The following is a 21,462-nucleotide window of genomic DNA, read 5'->3' as shown; positions in this document are numbered from 1 at the left end:
CCATACAGATACCTGCTTCACCCTCATGTGTGACCCTCACTTGGCACTGAGGACAAACAGCCCTCTGGTGTTGGCTATTTGAGTTTGCACATTTGACTTCCCCTAGGGGATCATTACGGTTTTACATTTCCTAAGGGGTGGGATTATGTCTGAGACTCTCTGTGGTCTTCACATCAGGGAGTGCATAAAAAACACTAGGTACTCAATGAATGTCATGACTGATATAGTTTGGATTGGCTTACATCAAATTGGGAAGCAGATCAAAAGTTGTATTTCAGCAGGGGCCTTCTTTCACTAGAGCCAGGGTAGAATATGCATATGCAGGTGCGGTAGAGATGGAGGACCAACCGAGTGCATGGAGAAAAGAGGAGAGGGACCCTCAGACATGCTATGTCACTGCTGTGTAGTTTAACTTAATGGAATGACTAATCTGTTCAGGATGGGTCCTATATCCATGGAAGCAATGAGACTAACTCAATTTGGAAGGCTGTATAACACAGAACAAGAAATAGACATGGCTTTTGAAGTAAATAAAACCTGAATTTGAGCCTTAGTCCTACTGTTTATTAGCTGCTATTCTTGGACACAGTAGTTAATCTTTTTTGCATCTTAGTTTCTTTATTGATTAAGAAGGAGAGTTACAATATTATGTCACAAATGTTTGGTTTGATGAGAAAATGAGGTAACGTGAAAATAGCCAGCTGACTGTACCTTAACATGTAGATTATGGTTAAGAAACAATCAATGTTTTTTGAAAAGAAAAGAAAAATCACAACAGAATGACAACAATGAAAGGCCAGGATACTACATAGCGCATTTTGAAGTAGTGGCCAAGGCTTATTGCCATGCAAACATTGGGCCTACCTGCCAGGCCTAAAACCAGAGACTTCAAATCTGAAGCCCTGTGGTCCAGAGGCAATGAACCCATCAAATAAGCTTCAAAATACCCTTCCTAGGATGTTCTGTCTGGAGCTCATCTTAGGTGGAAAATGCCCTGTATGAATAACCAGCTGATTTATTTCTGAATGACTAGTATCAAAATTGGTGTATACATGCAGGTGGAGTCACATTTTCATTTTGCATTGATTTAAAGGCTGATCATAGAAGCAACAGACTAAAATGCTCTAATTTTCAAGAGTGTACTTAACCATACTCTTTCCATCTTTGAAGACCATCGTTCCATAATGATGATGGGTAACAATTTATTCTACCAACATCCAAAAAGAGCAAAACTTTGTCAGACTAAATAGGCTTCTGACATAGCCCTTAAAACATTCAGGCATTCAAGTTCTAAACGTATTCTGCAAAGTCATCAGTATGACTTACATACAAAGGTAGGTGCAGTCGTATTTGACAGCATTGACAGCTCAGAGTAGCTTGAAGGTAAATTGAGGTTTCAAAATGTTTTCAAAAAAATTAAGGGAAAATCTTTCCAATGAACTAAGTCCTGAGTCTAATACCTATCTGAAATACCTATCTAATTACCCTAGAGAGCCACAAGAAGTGGCTTCTGTAATACCACGCTCACTGCTTTATTTCTCCTCCCCATCTCTAATTGTTCATTTTTTGATTAACGCCATAAGGTACATAAGCTGCGACTGTGCCAAATTTCTGTGCGCCTTCACTTTGGAACATGCGGTCATCAAAGAAGATGTGGGGCCGTATTTTCACTAAGATGGGCCCTTTGGGGGCTCCAGCAAGGAAAAGAGCTTCGTCTATCTCTAGACCCCAGCAGCGAAGGGTTTTCAGCACTCGGGCACCTGAACTGGCTGCACTCCTGGCTGTAACCAGGTAAGTTCTGATGGGGCAACATAACCGTTGGTCTTTGGCATAGAACTTCTTTTGCAGTCTGCCTAATTCTTCCAGAAAGCCTTTCAAGGCACCCTGTAAAAGGAACATATGTCACAGCTGTGATTCAGTGGGTCAAAGGAAATGAATGCTGAAAAAGCAGAGGCTTATAAGAGCTTATAAACAAATACAATACGGCATGCAGTATTATAAAGCCTATGGCACAATGCTGAAACCCCTTGCATTTATGTAAGTATATTTCCTTATATGGAACCATCCTTGCATTCCTGGAATAAATGTAGGGTGATCATATAATTTATTGTCTAAACACAGATATTTTACGATTGAAAGAAGTTTCTATTAAAAAGTTAAACCAAGGCAAGAGGCATAAACCATTGATGGCAAAGTGGGATACTCTAAATCAAGTTCAGTTAATTACCAAAAGCACTATTCTTTTAATTTGCTTTTTGTGAATTGCACATTTTAACGTTAGGAGGTATATTCCTTTATCTTGTTTAATGCCCTGTTGGCTTGGATCTAGCCTTGTCTTATATTTACAAATACTTGGTATTTCGTCACACTTACTTTTATCTTCAGCCTTCCTGAACACTTAATTTTTGCTGTAACTCTGGGATAGAGCATAGAATTAGATTTTGCTATGTGATCCAATCTGAAAGTCTTAATTTTTAAAACAAAAGTTGAGTTTTAGGACATTTATATTTATTGGTATTACAAATATACATGGTAATGGTTCGGTCTTATGATTTTTATTGTATTTTTCACGTTTAAAGCTTTTAAAGGATTGTTCACCAAGTGTCTTTTTTTCTTTATGTGTGTGTATGTGTGTTTCTTCTAACATTTAGGAAGGTTTGTATTATTTCTTTCTATTGATTACCTTTATAACTATAACTTTTTATAGTACCGTCAGTACTCTGTTTTTTAAAATCCAGGATCTATTATTTTTTACAATGAGAAATGATGAAATTAGGGAACTTCTTTACCTCTCTCTTACTCTCTATTTCTTCTTTAGCCTTCCAGTTATACTTGTTTCATCTTTTCAGTGTTCACGTTTATATTAGGAAAGATTCTCATATTTCTACTTATCAGCTTTACATTTTATCCTTTGATTAGCTATTGTAAATGAACATATCAGCATACTTAGTCTTCCTTAGACCTTTTCCCTTCACATTTTTCCAGTTTTCATTAGTTATATAATTTCTACATTGTTAGGGCACATAGTATTTCTGCTTCCTAATCCCTACAATTGTTTTAGTTTTGGTTCTATGGTTAAATATATATATATTTTAGGCCCATTTGTGCCTCTGCATTTCTAGTCATCTACATATTGGCCAAATGTGTCCAACTGTACTAGTTTTGTCAAGAAAGTCTTGTGGAAATAATAATTCCTAGAATATAGTATGTTCTCAACTGTTGACCTATTTTCTTTTAACCTGAATGAACTTTTGGTTGGATATAGAATTTGTGACTTATATTTTCTCTCCATATGATATGTAGTGATCCACTGTCTTTTACAATACTATTGAGTGCTTCTGTGGAGAAGACTGATTTCCCCCCTGCAACTTGGATGTGCAGGTTGCCCAAAGAATTATTTCTTCACCTTTGAAGTCAAATAATTTTACTAGGTCATATATCATAATCATTTTGTTCTATTTCCCTATACGTAATGTAGACTTTCATCTTTTGATTGTTTAATGTATGTATGAAAATCTTCTGGTAATTCAGGATTTTTTCTTGATTTATATTTTTATACACATATGCATCTTTATGTTGACCACACACAACCCTCTTCTCCTCTCCCCAGAACATAATTTCAGTGTTTTTCTTTAAGGATTCCAATTATGCATATGTTGGATTTTCTTTACCTGTGATCTATTTCTGTCATTTTTCAATCTAAAATCTTACTTTTCAATCGTACTCGTTTCCAGAGTTCTACCATTTAACATCTTATCATCTCTTTCCTGATTCTTGCATTTCCACTTTATGACCCTGCTTTTAACATTTTTAAAAGTCATGGCAAACGCCTAGTCACAACTTTCACCTGTACTTTGGCAGCTATTTGTAGTGAGAGGTTTTCATCTGTTACTTGATCTTGCTCTTCTCTGTCTGCCTTTTTCTCATAGTATCTTTGCATATGTTCTGTGCTGGTCCCCTTCTTATTACTCATCACTGAGGTAGATTTGTTTTTCTAGAACCATTAGGGGGTTTCTGGGAAGGTGAGGCATAGTATTTGAACACTGACTTGTTTTCACAATTCAAAAGCTCTCTTCTCTGCTGTCATGGAAACAAACTTTTCTGCAAGCATGACTATGGATGTGATCATTTATTTATTTTGCTTTCTCCGAGGCTGCATATATCAGAAAACAACAAGTAAAAATTCACTTCCTAAAGGTGAAAGTCACGTACATAGGTGAAAAAAATATAACTTTTTTGGCACAACAACAGCAGCAAAGAGGGTGTAGGGACCATTGGTAGGAGCCACTTTGCTCACAGTTTGAATTTGAAACACAGAGGGACACAGTTTTTGAGTGCCTCCCAAAGGTCAGTTTATGTCACCATATTAAAACCAGGTATCATTCTCTCTTCTATTTTTGGGTATGTTTTATAATTTATATATTTGTACAGTAGTGTAAGCATATAATTTATCAATGACAATACAGAACTATGAAGGAGAGTTACTCAAAAATACCTTTTTGAGGAGCTGTGTGATTTAAAACATTTGGGATCTACCTAGAATGTAGAAAGCTGAAAAGACTGTTACTCCTAACAACAAGAAAAAGCCAGATAATCTGAAAAATCGTAACTTTTCTAGAGTCTATTAGAGAGCTGAGGTAATAGGGCAACCGACTAAGGTGAAATCTAAGGGGAAAAAAATCTAAGGAAACATCTAAGGTGTCTTCAAGAACAGATGGAATTCCAGAACTGGCAAGTCTTTAGTAGAGCACTGAAGGAAGACATACCAGACACCATACGAGCAAGTATGAAAAATTCAGGCAATTTAAAAACAATTAATGAAGGCAAAGTGTAGGCTAATGAGAGAGCATGGAAGTCCTGGAAACCACAAACACAAGAAATACTCCCTTATGGGCTTTTTTCCATGGACTTGGCTAGTTGCTTATTAGAAAGACCGCAGGCAGGGTGAGAGATGAAAGAATGCAGTCCTTAGTGGTGCAGGCTTGGAAGAGAGGACCAACTACCACTGTGAGAAAAGACTAAAATTCCACATTGTCCCATATCTCCTAAGGAACAAAACACAAACACTGTTACCCCCAGAGCACAGATAAAGATACACTGCTATGGGGAGAGGGGAAAGGAAAACTCTCCACTCCTGGGAAAGGGACAGAAGACTCTTATGGACCCAGACCATTATATATCTGCTATCACTGGGGGGAAGGCAAGATCAATGATAAAACTTCATCCCTAAGTCCTAGGGAGATACAGGTTCTGGCCTAGATTTAGGCTGAACTAGGACAACAGAGAATTCCCTCTCCCTCGCTCCCATATCACCGAGCTGGCTGGAAGAGACAAACAAGCAACCAATGGAGTGGAGTAACAACATGGAGACCATCTCTGAGGCACATGCACAAAGAGAAGACAAGACCTAAAGCTGAACGAAAGCTGAAAGTGGACCAGTAATATTGTGACAAACCCTTCACCACCCTACCAGAGGAATTTGAAGCCTATGGAGAAATGAAGGTAACAGCAGCAACAACAAAATGCATAGCTAGTCAGACTCCTGATTTGTTTGATTCAAGCCATCACACTAATTCCTAGCAGAAGAGGAGGCATGCCTATAACCAGGCAAAAAGTTTTACCAATTTTTTTTTTGTATTTACCGAAATATATACTATTTACCAAAACCTCTAGTATATACACACTATGATTGGAAATTAATCAAAGATGTATGAGAATACAATAAAACAAAACAAACAAAAATCTTTCAAGAGAAAGTAATTAACAGATGAAGACTCAGTGATGACTTAGATCCATAAATATGAGAGAGGGAATTGCACACACACATACACACATCCCACACCATATTCAGACTTCTGAAACACAGACAAATATAGAAAATCGTGAAGGCATCCAAAGAAAATTAGACACGTTACATATACAGGACCATAGATAAGAATCTCAAAACCATTTGTTGTCAGAATCTATGCAAGTAAGAAGACAAGAGATGGGTATCTTTAAAGTGCTGAAAGAAAAAAACATGATCAATGCAGAAAGTCGTATTAAGTCAAAATAAAATAGTTTTCAAAAATGAAGGAGAATAAAGAGTTTTTCAGAAAAAGAAAAACTAAAAGTTTTTGGTTACAGCATATGAGTTCTACATGGAATGTTCAAAGACGATCTTCTGGCAAAAGGAATATGCTACCTGGGAGCAACCTGGATCTACACAAAGAAATGAAGATCCCTGGAAATGTTGAAAATGAAGATGAGTACAAAAGACACATTTTTGTCTTACCCTTATTCATTCTAAAGATAAGTAATTACCCAAATGAAAACCAGGAGTGAGGTATTGTGAGCCGATAGTATAGGTGAAAGTAAAATGTGTTACAACGGCACTGTTGTAAGGTTCTTACACTAGACATGATGTGACGTAATGTTGTTTGGAAGTAGATTGGGATGACTTAAAGTTGTAGATTGTAAATGCCTAGCAAGGGCAATAAGACAAGAAAGATAAATGAAAGACAGAGAATTAAAACAGAAATAAAGGTGTTTTTATTCCCAGTCAACATTGTGTTCAAAGGAAATCTCAAATCTACAAAAGTTTTACTATGACTAACAAGTAACTTTAAGAAAGTTGCAGGATGCAAGGTTAATATACCAAAACCAATTGTGTTTCTTTATATTTTCAATAATCAAATTGGAAATTAAAATTTTAAAAGTATTATTTACCATAGCATCAAAAGTTATGAAATTCTTAGTTATAAATCTAACAAAATATGGGTGATAGCTGTATGAAACCTATAAAAAAACTGATGAGAGAAATCAAAGATGACCTAAATAAATGGAGAGATATACCATGCCAGTGGGCTGCAAGACTTGGTATTGTTAAAATACCTCTTTTTCCAAGACTAAGGCATAAATTCAACACAATCACAGCAGGATTTATTTTCTCCCAGAAATGTACAAGCCAATTCTTAAATCTACATGAAAATGCAAAGGAGTCAGAATATTCAAAGGATAATTGAAGAATAACTAATTTGGAGGACTTGCACCACCCGATCTCAAGAATTAGTATAAAACCATGATAATTGATAAATTATCAATTTATCAAAACTATGATAAATAATTGCGACAGAGTGATATTGGTCAAGAATAGATACCTATGTTAAAGGGACCGAAAGTCAGTCCTTTCCACGAATTGTGTTGGGATAAGTAGGATGCCTGTGAGAGGCAAAAATGAACCTTAACCAAATATTTTGCACAAATAGAAAATTAACTCACAATAGGTCAATTCCCCTCAAAAAAACCCTAAAATTATAAAACTTCTATACAATAACATATGAGGAAATTCTTGTGACATTGGAGTAGGCAAAGATTTCTTAGGTATGACATTGAAAACATAATTCATAAAAGAACAAATTGGTAAATTGAGCTTCATCAAAATTATAAGCTTCTGTTCATGAAAGACACTGAAAGATGTAAAGAGAATGAAAAGGCCAGCACAGACTGAGAGAAAATATTTGCAAAACACATAACTGATAAAGAACTTGTATACAGAACATATACAGTCTCAAACCTCAGTAATAAAGAAAAAAACAAACAAGCCAATACAAATGAGCATGAGATTTGAACAGATCTTTTTGTCAAAGAATAAATATGATGGCAAATAAGCACCTGATAAGAGATAGGGACATGCAAATTGAAAATGCAATGAGATAGCATTAAATAACCACAAGAACAGGTAAAAACAAGCAACCAAAAATCAACTGACACAGTACCAATTACTGGTGCGGATGCAGAGCACCTAAATCTCTCAAGACAGTACTGTTGGGAGTGCAAATTGGTATGGTCAGTTTGGAAAATTATTTTGCAGTATCCTACAAAGTTTAACGTATACTTATATGACCTCGTAATCCTACTCGTAGGTATTTACCCATGAAAAATGAGATTTTATGTTTACACAGAACCCTGTATGTAAATGCTTAAAATGGTTTCATTTATAAATGCCCCAAACTGAAAATGAACTAACTATCCAACAGATCCACAGAACAGAATACTACTCAGCAGTAAAAAGGAACCAACTACTGATCCGTGGAATGATAGCAATGAACCTGACATGCATTATGCTAAATTAAAAAGTCAGATTCGAAAGATTGCATCCTATGTGGTTCCATTTAAATGGCATCTGGAAAAGGCAAAACTATAGGGATAGAAATCAGATTTGCAGTTGACAGATCCTGGAGATAGGAGATTAAGGATAACTTCAAAGAGGCCTGAGGGAATTTTGAATATTAAGTATTTGGCGTTTGGTTGTGTTTTCACAACTGTAAGCGTTTGTCAAAACTCTTAGACCCATTCACTAAAAATTATGAATTTTGCTGTATGTACATGTAAATTATACCTCAACAACTCTGACTAACACACACACACACACACACACACACACACAGAGTTTAAGTATCACTTGCTGTAATGTGAGGTGAGTTTGTAAAACTTTTCAGCTTTCAGTCTCCTAATACTTTTATAAATGTAACAAAAACAACAATATTTAAGTCTATCTTAAGCTTAAGAAAAGCTGAGAAAAAAAGGCCAATTCCTTGGTAAAATTCATAGATTAAAATTGATCAGTGAGGATTCAGTTTGCAGAATATTTTGATATTTCAAATTGCCTTTGGTTCAGAAGTTGTAGGTTTTGTTCATTTCTGACCATGACTCTAACACTTTAGTTCATGGACTGATTAAAAAAAAAACAACAAAAAACTTACTCAGTTTCAGTTTGATTAGGTTTTCATAGTTTACACTTGTTTGAGGCTCATTATTTGAATGAATTAAAGTTCTCAGTTTTACAGATTTTCTCAATTAAGCGATGCCTTCAGGAGTTTGAGGTTATGGACAGAGAGGTTCAACAGATGTTTACTGACCTATTGGAAATGGCCTTACTATTTTAAGAACCTATTATGTAGAAATGGCTTATTGGTAAGTCATTATACCTCTGTTACTCAAAATTTGGAGGAGGTGATCTCATTATCATGAGATCACAGAAACATTTCCAAAAGGCTAGATAAAAGAAGGTTAACATTAAAAAATAAAGTCAGCAGCAGATGCTTCAAAGTGAGTTCAGGAAAGAAAGAAAGGCAGAAAACTGCAAAGAATCAGAAGTGAGGAATGGCCTGCCTAAAATAATTGGAAAGCCATCACAGTGAACAAATATTTATATCTCTATGTTGTAAAATACGTAGGTCAAAATTCATTAGAGCTCCTGGAACCTACCTGAGCCGTGCATTTATTCTCATGTTGTGTTTCCTGTTGAAAGAATTTGTCCATCCCGTGGTCTTTGGTAGGATGTTCGCAGTCTTCTGAGAAGATGGCAGCGTCTCCATCAAAAGCCAAACGGAGCTGTGTGTCACAGTAAGCCATGTCTTTGCCTCCATCAAACATTGTTGCAGAGGCGATCCCTGGGGATTAATTAATACTCATCTCAGGGCCACGAGTTTTAGTTTCTACCATTAAAAAAATAATAAAAAGTCCTCCCAGACCTTGCATTTTCTCTCTAGCTATTCCTTGATGACTCAACCCCTCTTCACAACCACACATTTCAAAACAGTTGTCTATGCACTGGCTCCACTTTTATAAGGAATGGAAATGTGTAATGGATGGATGTCCACTTCCAGAAAGGTCAAAGCTCGAAAAGTCAAACTTGAATGCTGCTAAGGCGGAAACACCTTAGCAGAAAATCCAGCAAGGGACTAAGAGACATAGTCACGTGGGAAGCCCATGGTAAGGAACTGCTAGTGCAAACCTCTTTATTAACTGGAGGGATAAAAACCAAGCTAATACCTTCTTGAATTGCTTCGTGGACTTTTTCAGAATCCGCCGAAAGATACAAGTTGGTAAGATAGGTCTTCAAATAGCCAACAGGGCTTTTTCCACCAGTCATACAGAAGCGGTCAATTAGTAAGCCTATTATTATAGGGCAAGAAAGACTTTGTTATGTCAAAGACTAAAGACAAAGTGCTTACTGGAAATGCAAATGAGTTACCTTAGGAATAACTGAGTTCCTACTGAGGTTTTAGAATTACCTTCTTAGTGCCAATATTGACAAATGTCTCAGCTATTTTAGGTACTAGTGGATGTGTTTGGTATGTGATAGTTTAGAAAGTCCATCCACATAGTAGGTCATGCTGATTTAGTCTCCCAAGTGTATGACAGCCATCATTATCTCATTACAGAAAGGGAAACTGAGACATAAAGACTTGTCTAAGCCCACTGGCTCATACTGACTCTTGTTCTTCAACTACAGCCTCCTCACTCGATGAAAGGACCAATTAGCGTGGCTCTATTGTAAGTACCATTTCTGCATTTCTTCAGTAAAAATACAAAAGAAATAACAGGTAGTGCTAGGAATTTTAAAAACAACAATCTTTTTTAAAAACAACCACAAAATTTCTGACAGTGTCTCTTCTGACTTGAAATTTTAAATGGAATTATTAGCAGACCAAACACTAATATACCATCAAATGCCTTTCAAATCAGCAACAATGAAAACAAAAACACTAGATGTTGGTGAGAGGTTTGTAAAATAGGTACCCAAATACACCGTGGCTGAAAGTATAAATCGGTACAAGCTGTCTAGAAAATAACTTGGCTATATGTACCAAGAGCTTTTAATAGGTTTATACCTTTTTTATCTAGGATTCCTTTATTTTATTTTATTTTTTTCTTAGGAGTTTATTCTAAGGGAGTAATCTGAAACTCTGAAACTGATAGAGATTTATGTAGAAAGGTCTCAGCCTCAGTGCAGGACTATTTATAAAAGCAAAACATTGTTCACCAATGTTAACACTTTGTAGTTAAATGAAGTATAACATTATGCATATAAAATATTATGTACCCATTCACAGTGTTTTTCGATATGTGATAAACTGGGTAGCTGCACATGCTGTAAAGCAGAATTTTGAGTCTAGTCCATTGTTTATCATCTGTGTGGACCAAGAGAGTAGATGGGGCCCACCAGCAGTTGAGGTGGACGTGTTTGCTGTGGTATTAAGAAATTACTCTCACTCTTTCCCTTAGGCCAACATTACGCATAACAAAGACAATACCAGAGATATACAAACTGCCTTCTGCGCCCAGAGAATGGAAGTAACTAACTCTTCCAAGTAAAAGGTTGTCATCCCATGAATAGGCTGCATGAGAAGATGGCGCTACATCAGTTATTAGCAGAATTAATAGGTAAATAACTGTGATTTTTTTTATATTACTACCCTCAATGGGCTCAGTGTGGTGAGGGGTAGATAGACCTAAATCACTTACTAAATCAAATAAGAGTACGTTTTATAAAAATAATAGCTGCAGTTTGTTGAATGATCACTATACCAGTCGTCTGTGCTAAATCTTTTATGTATGTTCTCTCTTTTCGTGTCATAACACTTTGAAGGCTGCATTTTGGAAAGACAAGCATTCTTTAAAGTATGTCTCAGTAAGACATCAGCCTTATAGTTAGGAAACATAATATAAAACTCATAACTTTTAATATATCTTTATTATTTATAAATATGCCAAATTTAAACCTTATTTTGGCTTGACATACCCACATGACACAAGACGTGTCACTTAGAAAATGGGCTAAAAGTCCCCAAATTAAGTAGTCAGGTAATTCCCTAACAGGAAACATGGGGACTTTCTTTGCATGTCTCCAGCACACTGACGGGAATGCTGTAAAGAGACTAGAGTCCATCCAATTTTTGCATGTACAGGAATAAAGACAACTTTGCTGGCACAAGTATGGATTTGATGTGTGGGGAAAGCAGCCAGGGAGAATCAGATTTTAAGAGTGGAAAGGAAAGGTGAAAACCTTTAAACCTTTAACATGTATCTGTGGTGAGCAAGAAGTTTGATCACACAGAGAAAGCCTCTGGGTTGACGGCTCCTTGAAGTCAAGTTCAGAAGTGAAAAACATAAAACAGAAATATATTACAGGACCTGGGATTAAGACTTTGAAATTCACACTTGACAAGTTAAGGCCAGAGCTTTGGGCCCAACTCTGTGCTGAAGTTAAAAATGAACATGGCCTCTCTTGTTCTGACATAGGCAAATAAACATTCCACGCGCAGAAGGGGGTGTCAGTATCAAAGACACTGCATTCGTTAGGCCGCAGTTAGCAAAATAACATGGCTTCTCTCCTCCCGAGCAACGACTGTACTTGCACATGGTATTTATTTTACTTACCATAGTGATTGACGCTGTTTATAAGCCGCACTCCCACTTGGGCATGGTTATTAGTCATCAGTACAATATCAAATAAGTCCTGTTCTTCAGGATACAGATCTCGGAGTCTAGCATTGACATGCTGCAGAGCCTGCCGGTTACAAACACGAGTGTATGTAAAGAGGGCCAGGCAAGGTGGCATTGGGAATCTGCAGAGAAGTGAGCTCAGCAGCCTCCCGTTCAAGCTCTGAAGATACGGCTCCTTAAGGCCGGTTTCTGCCATACATTTCTGTATTTTCTGCCTCTCGTACACAGGACTTCAGTTAATCGTCATCGAATAGATAGGTCATATTTGTTGAAAATTGTTACATTTGGTTAACTAGGAATATCTTGTTGGGTAGGTAGAGAGAAGGATCAGGCTGACCCTTTTGTGGTTTGTCTATTTTTTTTGGTGGGGGGGATTTTGTAAAATCAGACTTTTTTGATCACCTGATAATGATTTTTTGTGAAAAAGATAGAATGCTTCATGAATTTGCATGTTAACCTTGCACAGGAGCCACGCTAATGGTCTGTTTTGTTCCAGTTTTAGTGTATGTGCTGCCAAAGGGAGCATGTTGTCTATTTTTAAACAGGGATCTTTAGAATAGGTGCGTGGTTTCTTCCCTGCCCCTACCATAGCCCATAAGTACTTTCTACACAACTTGTGGAGGTGTCATTTGTTTCTGCCTGGTGACGATATTATTGGGTAGTATTTCTTTAAGTCATAAAGGGGATCACAGTTATAAATGCTATACATTTCTGTATATGTTCAGAGAACCTTACTTTCTTAATATCGTGCCCTTAAGTGCCAAGAGCATCTTGATTTTCTTAACATGCTATGTCTGGGGCAAGAGCCTCAAAGGTGACTTTCATTTCATTGTAAGGAGGCATTTTAGTTCTACTAGTACCCGGAATTATAAACTCATAGTGCTTCTGGCCACTGCTCTTCCCAGGGAGGGAACCAGGTTTCTGTCACACGGCTCATGATGAGGACTCTGCTTAGGGAAGCTCAACCTCCCAAATCTAGGGACACAGCCCCTTCTTCAGCAGTTTGGAAGCCTCTGTGAAAGCATAAACTGACCCAGGGTCAACGTGAAAAGGGCAAGAATGACAGAAGTGGACTAGAGATTATGAGACAACATGGAGGAGATCCCAAAGGTCGGCCCGAATCCTCCACCTCACCATCGAGCGTCCTGGCAGCCCAAAGACACTCTGCAGAGTACCTTGACAAAGCGGAATGCGGGTCCTGGAGTCAGGATAACGTTCTCGTTGGTGAGCTGATACTCCATGTACTTTTCCAGACCCTCTTCCTCGTAGATTTTCCTGCCGTCCATCATGTTGAAGAGAATTCGGGATGACACAGAGATGGTGATGGCGTGCTTGGGTTTGGGCTGCAGAGAGGGGCGCCAATGGGGGTACAGTCACACAGACCCCAAGGGCTCAGAAACGGGGCTCATCCTTGGGCGAGGTAAGAAGAAAACAGCTGGGCCGTTGCTTGGAGCCCTGGGGTGCTGCAGCTAGGAGGCAGGTTTAGGGGGGAGAAGCAGGGGGCTGAGCTGACTTCCCTGCAGTATGGAGAGGAGGGAGGCTGGGAAAGGCTTGGCCTCTGAGGCAAAGGGTCACCTGAGGTACCAGGGGCGGTGGGCCCTGCTCACCGGCCGGGGTCGCGAGCAGCTTGGGGTCTTCTCATACAGTGTCCTCACGGATGACCAATAGGCTTCTTCATTGTCGTCCTCTTCCTCCCGCTGCCGGGGCAGGTCAGACATACAGTCGCGGTCCAGCTGGGAGGAGTAGTGCGCCTTGCGCTGGGCATAGGGCTTCCATTCAGTGGGGGGTGTACGGGGATATTCTCGCTGCTGCATCTCCCGGGGATCCCGGGGGTCCCTGGGGTCCCGGGGGTCCCGCATCTCCCGCGGAATGCCATGTGGCCAGGTGTCAGTGTTCTCATGCATCTTGCTGCTGTGCTGGGACACGGACTGGGGCTGGGGCTCCGGGGGTGTGGGAGGGAAGGAGTCTGTAGGCGCTGGTGGTGTGGGTGGCACGGGTGGGGTGGGCGGGAAGGGCTGCGTGGACAGTTCCTGCTGAGAGTCCTGCTGGCTGGGGGAGGCAGATGAAGTGCGGGACGTGGTGGAGCTACTGGGGACCTGGAACAAGAAAACGGGCGTCTGAGTTCCACGCTCGCCTGAGGTCCCTGGCCCCATCTCTGCCCAGCTGGAGTCAGGGAGCTGTCCCCTTCCCTCTGTTCCATTCCTAGGCCTGAGATGGATCCTGGCTCATCTCGGCTCCTTTAGGTGGGGGCTTAAAGGGGTTTAGACATCTCAAGGCTCCAGATAGTAAATATTTCTGTGAAATGGACACAGACAATTGCTTCCGTTTCCCCTTAGCTTCCCCTCACACTTGGCACCTCACACTTTTTTTTTTTTTTTTGAGTAGATAGGGTACAGGCCCTCTTCCTTGCCCTTAGGCACATGGCATATAGTTTGCAAAGTTCTGTATGTACACCTGCCGAGTCAGAGACCTCTGGGTAGGCAGAGGGCTTGTGTGAGGGACCTTGCTTGTCACTGCCTCCCTCTGTGATCTCCAGTTAGCTTGATGAGCAACTAGACCAGATGTTCCTACCAGAAGACTCGACACACCCACTCGGGGACACCTGTCTCTCTCCACATTGCCCCTACTATGAATGCGCCGGTTGCCAGAAGGTTGGAGGTGGGAGAATCGAGTATCTCCCCACTGTCTTCGGAGGTTTGTGTGTCTGTGGAGCTCCACTGGAGGGAATCATCTTCCTAAACAGGAAGGAACCATTCTAGAGGAAGGACGCTTACTAAGGTGTGCAATAAATTATTAAGCATCCTCACGTTCAGTTTTTACGATTGTTTCACCTGTTTCAAAAGGCATTTTCTTGGTTAGATTATTGAACTAGTCCTCACAGAGATAGATGAATTGGTAGGAATACATGTTTTCCCAGTGGCTGGATCTGTGTCATCTCTCTGAATCCAAAAATTGGATCTCAAAACTAAGTTTTTTTGTCTTATATGGCCAGGCTGAGTTGGGAACCAGGCTTAGCCACACAATGTAACACTCTTAAATTATCTTCTTTGTTGACCATTTCACACCCTCTCCTTAGTCTTGGGTACATAGTTGTTGGATGAAGGAAGGAATGAGAAGCCATAGAGTTTAATGATTAACTGTACAGCTTATAGACCTAGAGACCATGGGTTCGAATACAGCTCTATGAATGTTATTAATGTGAAATGTTATGCAAGTTATTCTGTGTTTCAATTTTCTTACCTGTAAAATAGAGCTTACAAGTGTTTTTTTGGTGTGTTTTTTTGTTGTGTTTTTTTGTGTGTGTGTGTGGGGTGGGGGGGAGTAAATTAGCTAAAACATGTAAAGTACGTAGAGCACGTCCTGGCTTACACAAAGCTTCAAGAAACGTTAGCCATCATCATCACCAGTATTTTGATGGTGATGATGATGATGTAATCATGTATCCCATCCTGACCTTAAGATTGGCAGACTTGCTTCTGTTCTCGTCTACTGATGGGGCTTTGTTGGATGGGCTCCGTGAAGTTCGGGACCACTCACTTCGCACGATGTACCCACGAGAATCTGTCTTTGGCAATGATAATTCTTGTGATCCCTTTCAAGGAGAGAAGAGACCCAGGAATGTCCTCCCATGCATGTGCCTATGGAATAGCCACGTCCCGCTAAACATAGCAGCACCCAATGAGAAGATCCCTGGCCTCCATCACCCTTAATTCAACCGTGGCCCTTGTGTACTCGTCTAGCTCTGGCCCAATCCTAACTTCTGTGAGGAGCAGCACAGTGGGGATCCACGTGGAAGAGCATTCAAAACCAAGAAACAGATCTGCCAGCTCACATTTTCTCATCTGTGCCTCCTCTTCTATGGTACTCAGTACAGTTGACCATTTTTTCTCCCTTTCCTCCACTTCTTCCCGTAAGGATAAGCCCATTAACAGATGCTAAAAAGAAATAGCCACCATTTTTGAGCAGACTACAAAAATGAGGGCAGCCGGTAGCTACACAAGGCTGCAGCAGGAGCTGCATAGTGGGAATCGAACCTTCTAGCATTCCCTTCAGGAGGAACCGCAGGGAAGGAGACATGGAGAGACTAGTGGAAGTTTCCTTTCCCCACACCCTTCCCCTCACCCAGATTGACTGTGGCTCCCCTCCAAAATCGGTCGTTTGATCTCTGCTCACCCTGATCATGCTGTTCTGCCGGCCCTGCTCCCACAACAGGCACATGTGAATATAAATGTGTATTATGCGGCAGGGACCAAGAAGGACTGTTCCCTCAGCTGCACTAAGGCAGTTTCTACACGGCGGGTGACCATGCATGGGGCAACGTCTCAGCGAGTGATTCGGTGTGACTGCATGCGTCATCTGAAAGATTGTGCAGAAAATGGTCAATGCGATGGCCAGACTCCCCTCCCCTCCCTGATCTGAACAAAGGTCAGTCTCCTCCCACAGGCTGAGCAGAGGAGACAGCAGGGTTTCTACTCCATCTACCTACATGAACGTGGGTGTGTGTACTGGACGGAAGGCAGGGACCAGCTTCTCCTAGCTTTGTCCTAATCTCTCAATGAGGGATATTAGCTAGCCCTTCGTACAAATCTCGACAGCTCAGTCTTCTCTTCCAGAACTCTCTGCCCCCTAATACCTTCTATTATGCTTTTCGCTTTTTAATTCTCTCACCAACTCTAGAGGTCAGCTCACCTGAGTGTTCAGACGAACTCCTGATTTCTCAGACTCCCTTTTTTTCTCTGCTTCTAGACTGTCTCTTGGGTATTTTGTTCCAGATTCATTCTTAATATGGAAACAAAGAAAGTTTATTAATTTTAATCTCAGGGGCATTAGAAACCTAGGGTTTGGATTTAAAAGGATAAATCAACATTAGCATTTGTCTCTTTGCCAGTATCAAAAACTATATAAAGTTGAGGCAGTTTTTTTGCCCCGTTCTAATAAGCATGAGTAAAAATGACATATCAGAGAACTATATAAATAAGTTTTAATGCAGAAATTTGTTGGTTTATAGATTCGAAGCATGAGGCATTTACCATTTAAAAAAGGATAACATGGGAAATACTATGGAAGAATTTTCCAGGGCTCAGTGGTACTTGTATTTAAATGTGAGGTTGCTTACACAGAATACATTTTCCCCCCTCTATCACTCTGAAGACTGCTACTTATGTAACTTTTATTTTACTGTGCAAAATTGAAACTTCTTATTTTCTGAATAAACCGTAAGTCCAATTTTCTGTGGATTTGAGGCCCACCGATGTTAGTCTGATTTTTAAAATCAAGGAACTGAATTCTGTGCAGATCCTGTATGGCTCTATTGACAGGCATGCCTTATGTTCATATGATGTAATTACTCATAGCATCTAGAGTGAAAAGAGGTTTCTTATGAACAAACTAATAGAGAGATTGTCTAGGAGAGCCCAAGAACTCACTTCATGGACACTTATTCAAAATCTGTTTTCATTTTCAATTGTGGGAAACACTATTATATTGCATCACTCTTTGTATCATTTCGTGCTAATTTGGTAGCCATAATGCGATCTAGATTAGTGTTATTTATCTGTTCAAGGAGCTCAACCTCCAGCTTAGACCAAGATGCCCAGGGGCAGTTTAGTCATCTCTTTGGACTCTGCGCCTTATACCCAGGAAAACTCTGATCCCTGGTAGTTGAATGGTTAAGTCTGTGACAGTGGAGAGTGGCATAGCTGTGTGGTCTTCGAACTAATCCTATAATTTTTCTATCACCCTTTAACCCCCCGCCTCCACACACATTGTCACCATAAAATCCTGTCATAACTCCCAAAGGTATTTTAAATCCAATCCCTCTTTTCCATCTCTGTTATCATTGCCTTGTTCCAGGTCTCCAATCATCATGGGCCTATATTCTTATAGCCTTTCGATCCGGTTTCATGGCCTCAAATCCTCTCAACTTCTAGATCCATCCATCCCGTTTATTTAGGTGATATGTATGAAACACAAATTTAATTATTCTTCATTTCTGGATACACTCTTCCTCCAGGAGCCTCCTGATGTATCCTGTTTACTTCCAACTTGCATGGCTCCACTTCACGCCTTATCTCTATGTTCTACTTACACCAAATAACTTGTGTTTGCCTATCTACCACCCTGTTTACTTGTAACCTCTTCTTCCTCTTAATATCCTTCAAACCCAGCTCAGCGTGACCGGGGAGAACTTTCCTGAGTTAAACGTTCCTCTGTGTTACCCTGTGTCTTTTGTATATAATTTTACTGAGCACTGCACTGCACTTTGTGTATTCTCTTTCCTACTAGGCTGTCCATTCTTTAATAATAACAACTGTTTTCACCTCTTATCATGAACATATGAGCATATGCACAATAAATGCTGATTTATTGGATTTAGTTATAATAAATGCTTTAATCTCCTTTTTCTATGCTCTCTTCATTTCCTTTACTTCTCCTTCCATTTTCTCTACATGTTGTCATCATCTGAAATTATTGGATTATTTCAGAGAACTCCCAGAGGTAAATGGTGGACTGATATCTACTTTCCCTCGGCTCTTAGGCAAGATTCTAAGATGTTTAATTCACTCACCTTCTTCTTCTGTTTCAGAGATGTTTGACTCATTTCTTTAACTACTGAAATTCTTTTGCTGTTAAGCAGTTTTACACCTCCCCAGCTCCATTTCTTGTTGTTTCTGTTGTTTCTGTTGCTGAGTCTATGCTAGCATGTAGAATGTCAAATTTATGACATCATCTGAGATTCCATAGTAACAAAATGACTCTGTGAATACATAACTATAAAAGTAGCAATATTACTTATTCATATTTGAGTACTTCTACTCATGATTATTGTCTGGGTTTTTAGGAACTGGTGTCTAAACAATGTTCATATGTTTAATATGTAGCAATATTCTTCTTTTAAAGTTTCTTTTAGTATTGCTATGTCACTTAGTCTCATTTGTGGCTGCATATTTTCTGGTCCTGCCAAAATTAATGGCAAACTCATTTGTGGACCCAATCATTTATTATTGTTCATCCTGACTGTTTTTGGAGAACTTCCTCTGGAGACAATTGAGATTTTGTTCTGGATATGGAGGTTAGACTTTAATGTCTGGTGTTTCTTTCCCAGCAAGGTCATTTCCATCTCACAAAGTCACAGCACTTTCCCTGTGGCTAGGCACAGTAGGGTAGAATGATAGTTTCACTATCTTTCCTGCCGTTTGTTCCATCCTTAACCATTTAAACACACATATGTCCCTCTTGTATACACAGACTATGTAAATAAAATCCAGCTCCCAACTGGTTTACAGGGTCCAATCATGTCCTGCATTTCTCAGTTCTGATGTTATCTTCACCCAAGTTTTAGGTAAGACACATGTGCCATGCCAACCTGAGTTGGGCAAACTTCATGAACTGAGACAGATTTCTTGATGTTGTTAACTTAGCTTGAGTATCAGAAGAAGTTTTTGGCAGCTTTGATCGAAGTCCTCCAAGGGGTCTTCTAGATAGTAAAACACGCAGGCTCTAGGTAAGATGGTATGTTTGCCTACGGTATCACCCTGTGATCCTGGGTAGGTCATATAATTTTTCTATATCTCAATTTCCTTGTTTATGAAATGGAGATGATGGTGGTAGCAACATCAGATGGTAATTGTGATAGTTGAAATAATATGAAGTCTTAAGACAATGACTAGCATTTATAAGTGATTACTAAATGTTAGTTATTACTTTTGTTCATAATTTTGCTACAGCTATACTGCAGAGTTCAAATAGAAAAATCTTTGACTAATGTAATCCCCACTACAATCTAATCTTAGGGACAGAATTTTTAAAATACTGTTCATATACATCTATAACCAATCAAATGTCAGTTTCCTGACTCTTCCAATAGTCTTAAGTGATACAGACAGCACAGACGGAGAAGGACCAGGCATTAGAGCAGCAGTTAGGAACCAAAGCTGGAGCGCTCTGAGACTTGGGTTCTACACAACAGAGAAGGAAGATTTTACAGAGATGAGGGCTTGAAAGAGTCTTTGGATTCTGACCGGTCCTTCTAGCCAACACCCAAGTTCAGCTTTTGGTTCCTGTCCTTTCCATGACTCTTCCATGTAACTCAGCCTTTATATATTCAGTACGTTTTTTGATTATTGGTCTTTTCCCATCACACACAGGCTAGGATAGAATATTATCCTAATGGATGTTTTAAATCATTTTATGTATTGAGATATAAATATATAACTAATTGTTTTGCTCTGAGTGCTGAGGGTGCAATTAAAGAATTATTTGTATGTTTTTTTTCAGGTTTTCTAATTTGTTTTTCTTTATTATCTTCTAATTTCAACTTTGTTATTGAGCATGGAAAACTACAGATACATGTAGGCAGCTGTATGAATCAGGGTTCTCCAGAGAAACAGAACCAATAGGATATCTATTTATATCTATATCCCTAGATATAAAGATATAGTTCTAGATGTCTAAGAGGGGATTTACTATGGGAATTGGTTCATGTGATTATGGACACCAAGAAGTCTTACAATATGCCATCTGCAAGCTGGAGAACAAGACAAGTTAGATAATGATGCAATTCAGTCTGAGTCTGAAGGCCCGAAAACCAGGGGCGACAGTGGTGTAGGTCCCAGTCTGAGGTCCAAGGCCTGAGAACTTGAGGGGTCATGTGTTTAAGTCCTGGAGTCCGAAGGCCCGAGTACTCGGAGCTCTGATGTTCAAGGGCAGTAGGAGAAGATGCGTATCTCTGTTCAAGTAGAGAGAGAATTTGCCCTCCCTGAAACGTTTTTGTTCTCTTTAGACCCTCAACAGATTGAATGATGCCCACCCACATTGCTGAGGGTGATGTTCTTTACTCAGTCTACATATTCAAATGCTATTTTTTTTTCCCAGAAACACCCTCACAGACACACACAGACATAAAGTTTTACCAGATATTTGGGCATTTCTTGATGCTGTCGGGTTGACATAAAATGAACCATCACAGCAGCATATCTTTTGTTTGGCGTAAGGTCCTCTCTCCATGAGTTCAACCTTGGTGATAAAGCCAAGATGCAGTGATATTAGGACAGTGTCATGCAGCCTCCCCAGATCTCCCAAAATTCGTTTTGATAATGAAATTACTGTTCTCAGTTCTAGTTGTGGATACATTTTTTAAAAGGAGCTCCATAAAAGGAAGTAAGAGACATTTTGGAACACCACAAATAT

At 39.5% G+C, this 21,462-nt stretch overlaps 1 protein-coding gene and 1 non-coding gene across 5 annotated transcripts; both read right to left on the bottom strand.

The window, feature by feature from the left end:
- Nucleotides 1–1,551: 1,551 nt before the first annotated feature.
- NT5C1B (5'-nucleotidase, cytosolic IB) lies at nucleotides 1,552–18,874 on the bottom strand. 4 transcript variants are annotated; one of them, XM_033125296.1, is made up of 10 exons: nucleotides 18,842–18,874; nucleotides 16,963–17,052; nucleotides 16,396–16,629; nucleotides 15,728–15,865; nucleotides 13,881–14,369; nucleotides 13,449–13,616; nucleotides 12,208–12,337; nucleotides 9,817–9,939; nucleotides 9,250–9,434; nucleotides 1,552–1,884 (listed from the first exon to the last, which is right to left on the bottom strand). In XM_033125296.1, exons 1-10 carry the CDS (start codon nucleotides 18,872–18,874, stop codon nucleotides 1,552–1,554), a joined length of 1,923 nt encoding a protein of 640 aa, XP_032981187.1. The 4 variants fall into 4 exon arrangements, with proteins under 4 accessions (XP_032981187.1, XP_032981188.1, XP_032981189.1 ...); XM_033125297.1 differs by having other exon boundaries at nucleotides 16,447–16,629; XM_033125298.1 differs by having other exon boundaries at nucleotides 16,447–16,578.
- LOC117033504 (U6 spliceosomal RNA) lies at nucleotides 12,695–12,799 on the bottom strand. Its single transcript, XR_004424897.1, has one exon. It is a non-coding gene; the product is annotated as a U6 spliceosomal RNA (small nuclear RNA).
- Nucleotides 18,875–21,462: the final 2,588 nt, after the last annotated feature.

The sequence above is a fragment of the Rhinolophus ferrumequinum genome, chromosome 13, assembly GCF_004115265.2.
Source record: "Rhinolophus ferrumequinum isolate MPI-CBG mRhiFer1 chromosome 13, mRhiFer1_v1.p, whole genome shotgun sequence".
Classification (NCBI taxonomy): domain Eukaryota; kingdom Metazoa; phylum Chordata; class Mammalia; order Chiroptera; family Rhinolophidae; genus Rhinolophus; species Rhinolophus ferrumequinum.
The sequence above is the reverse complement of the archived record's forward strand: the minus strand, read 5'-3'. Positions and strand labels throughout refer to the sequence as shown.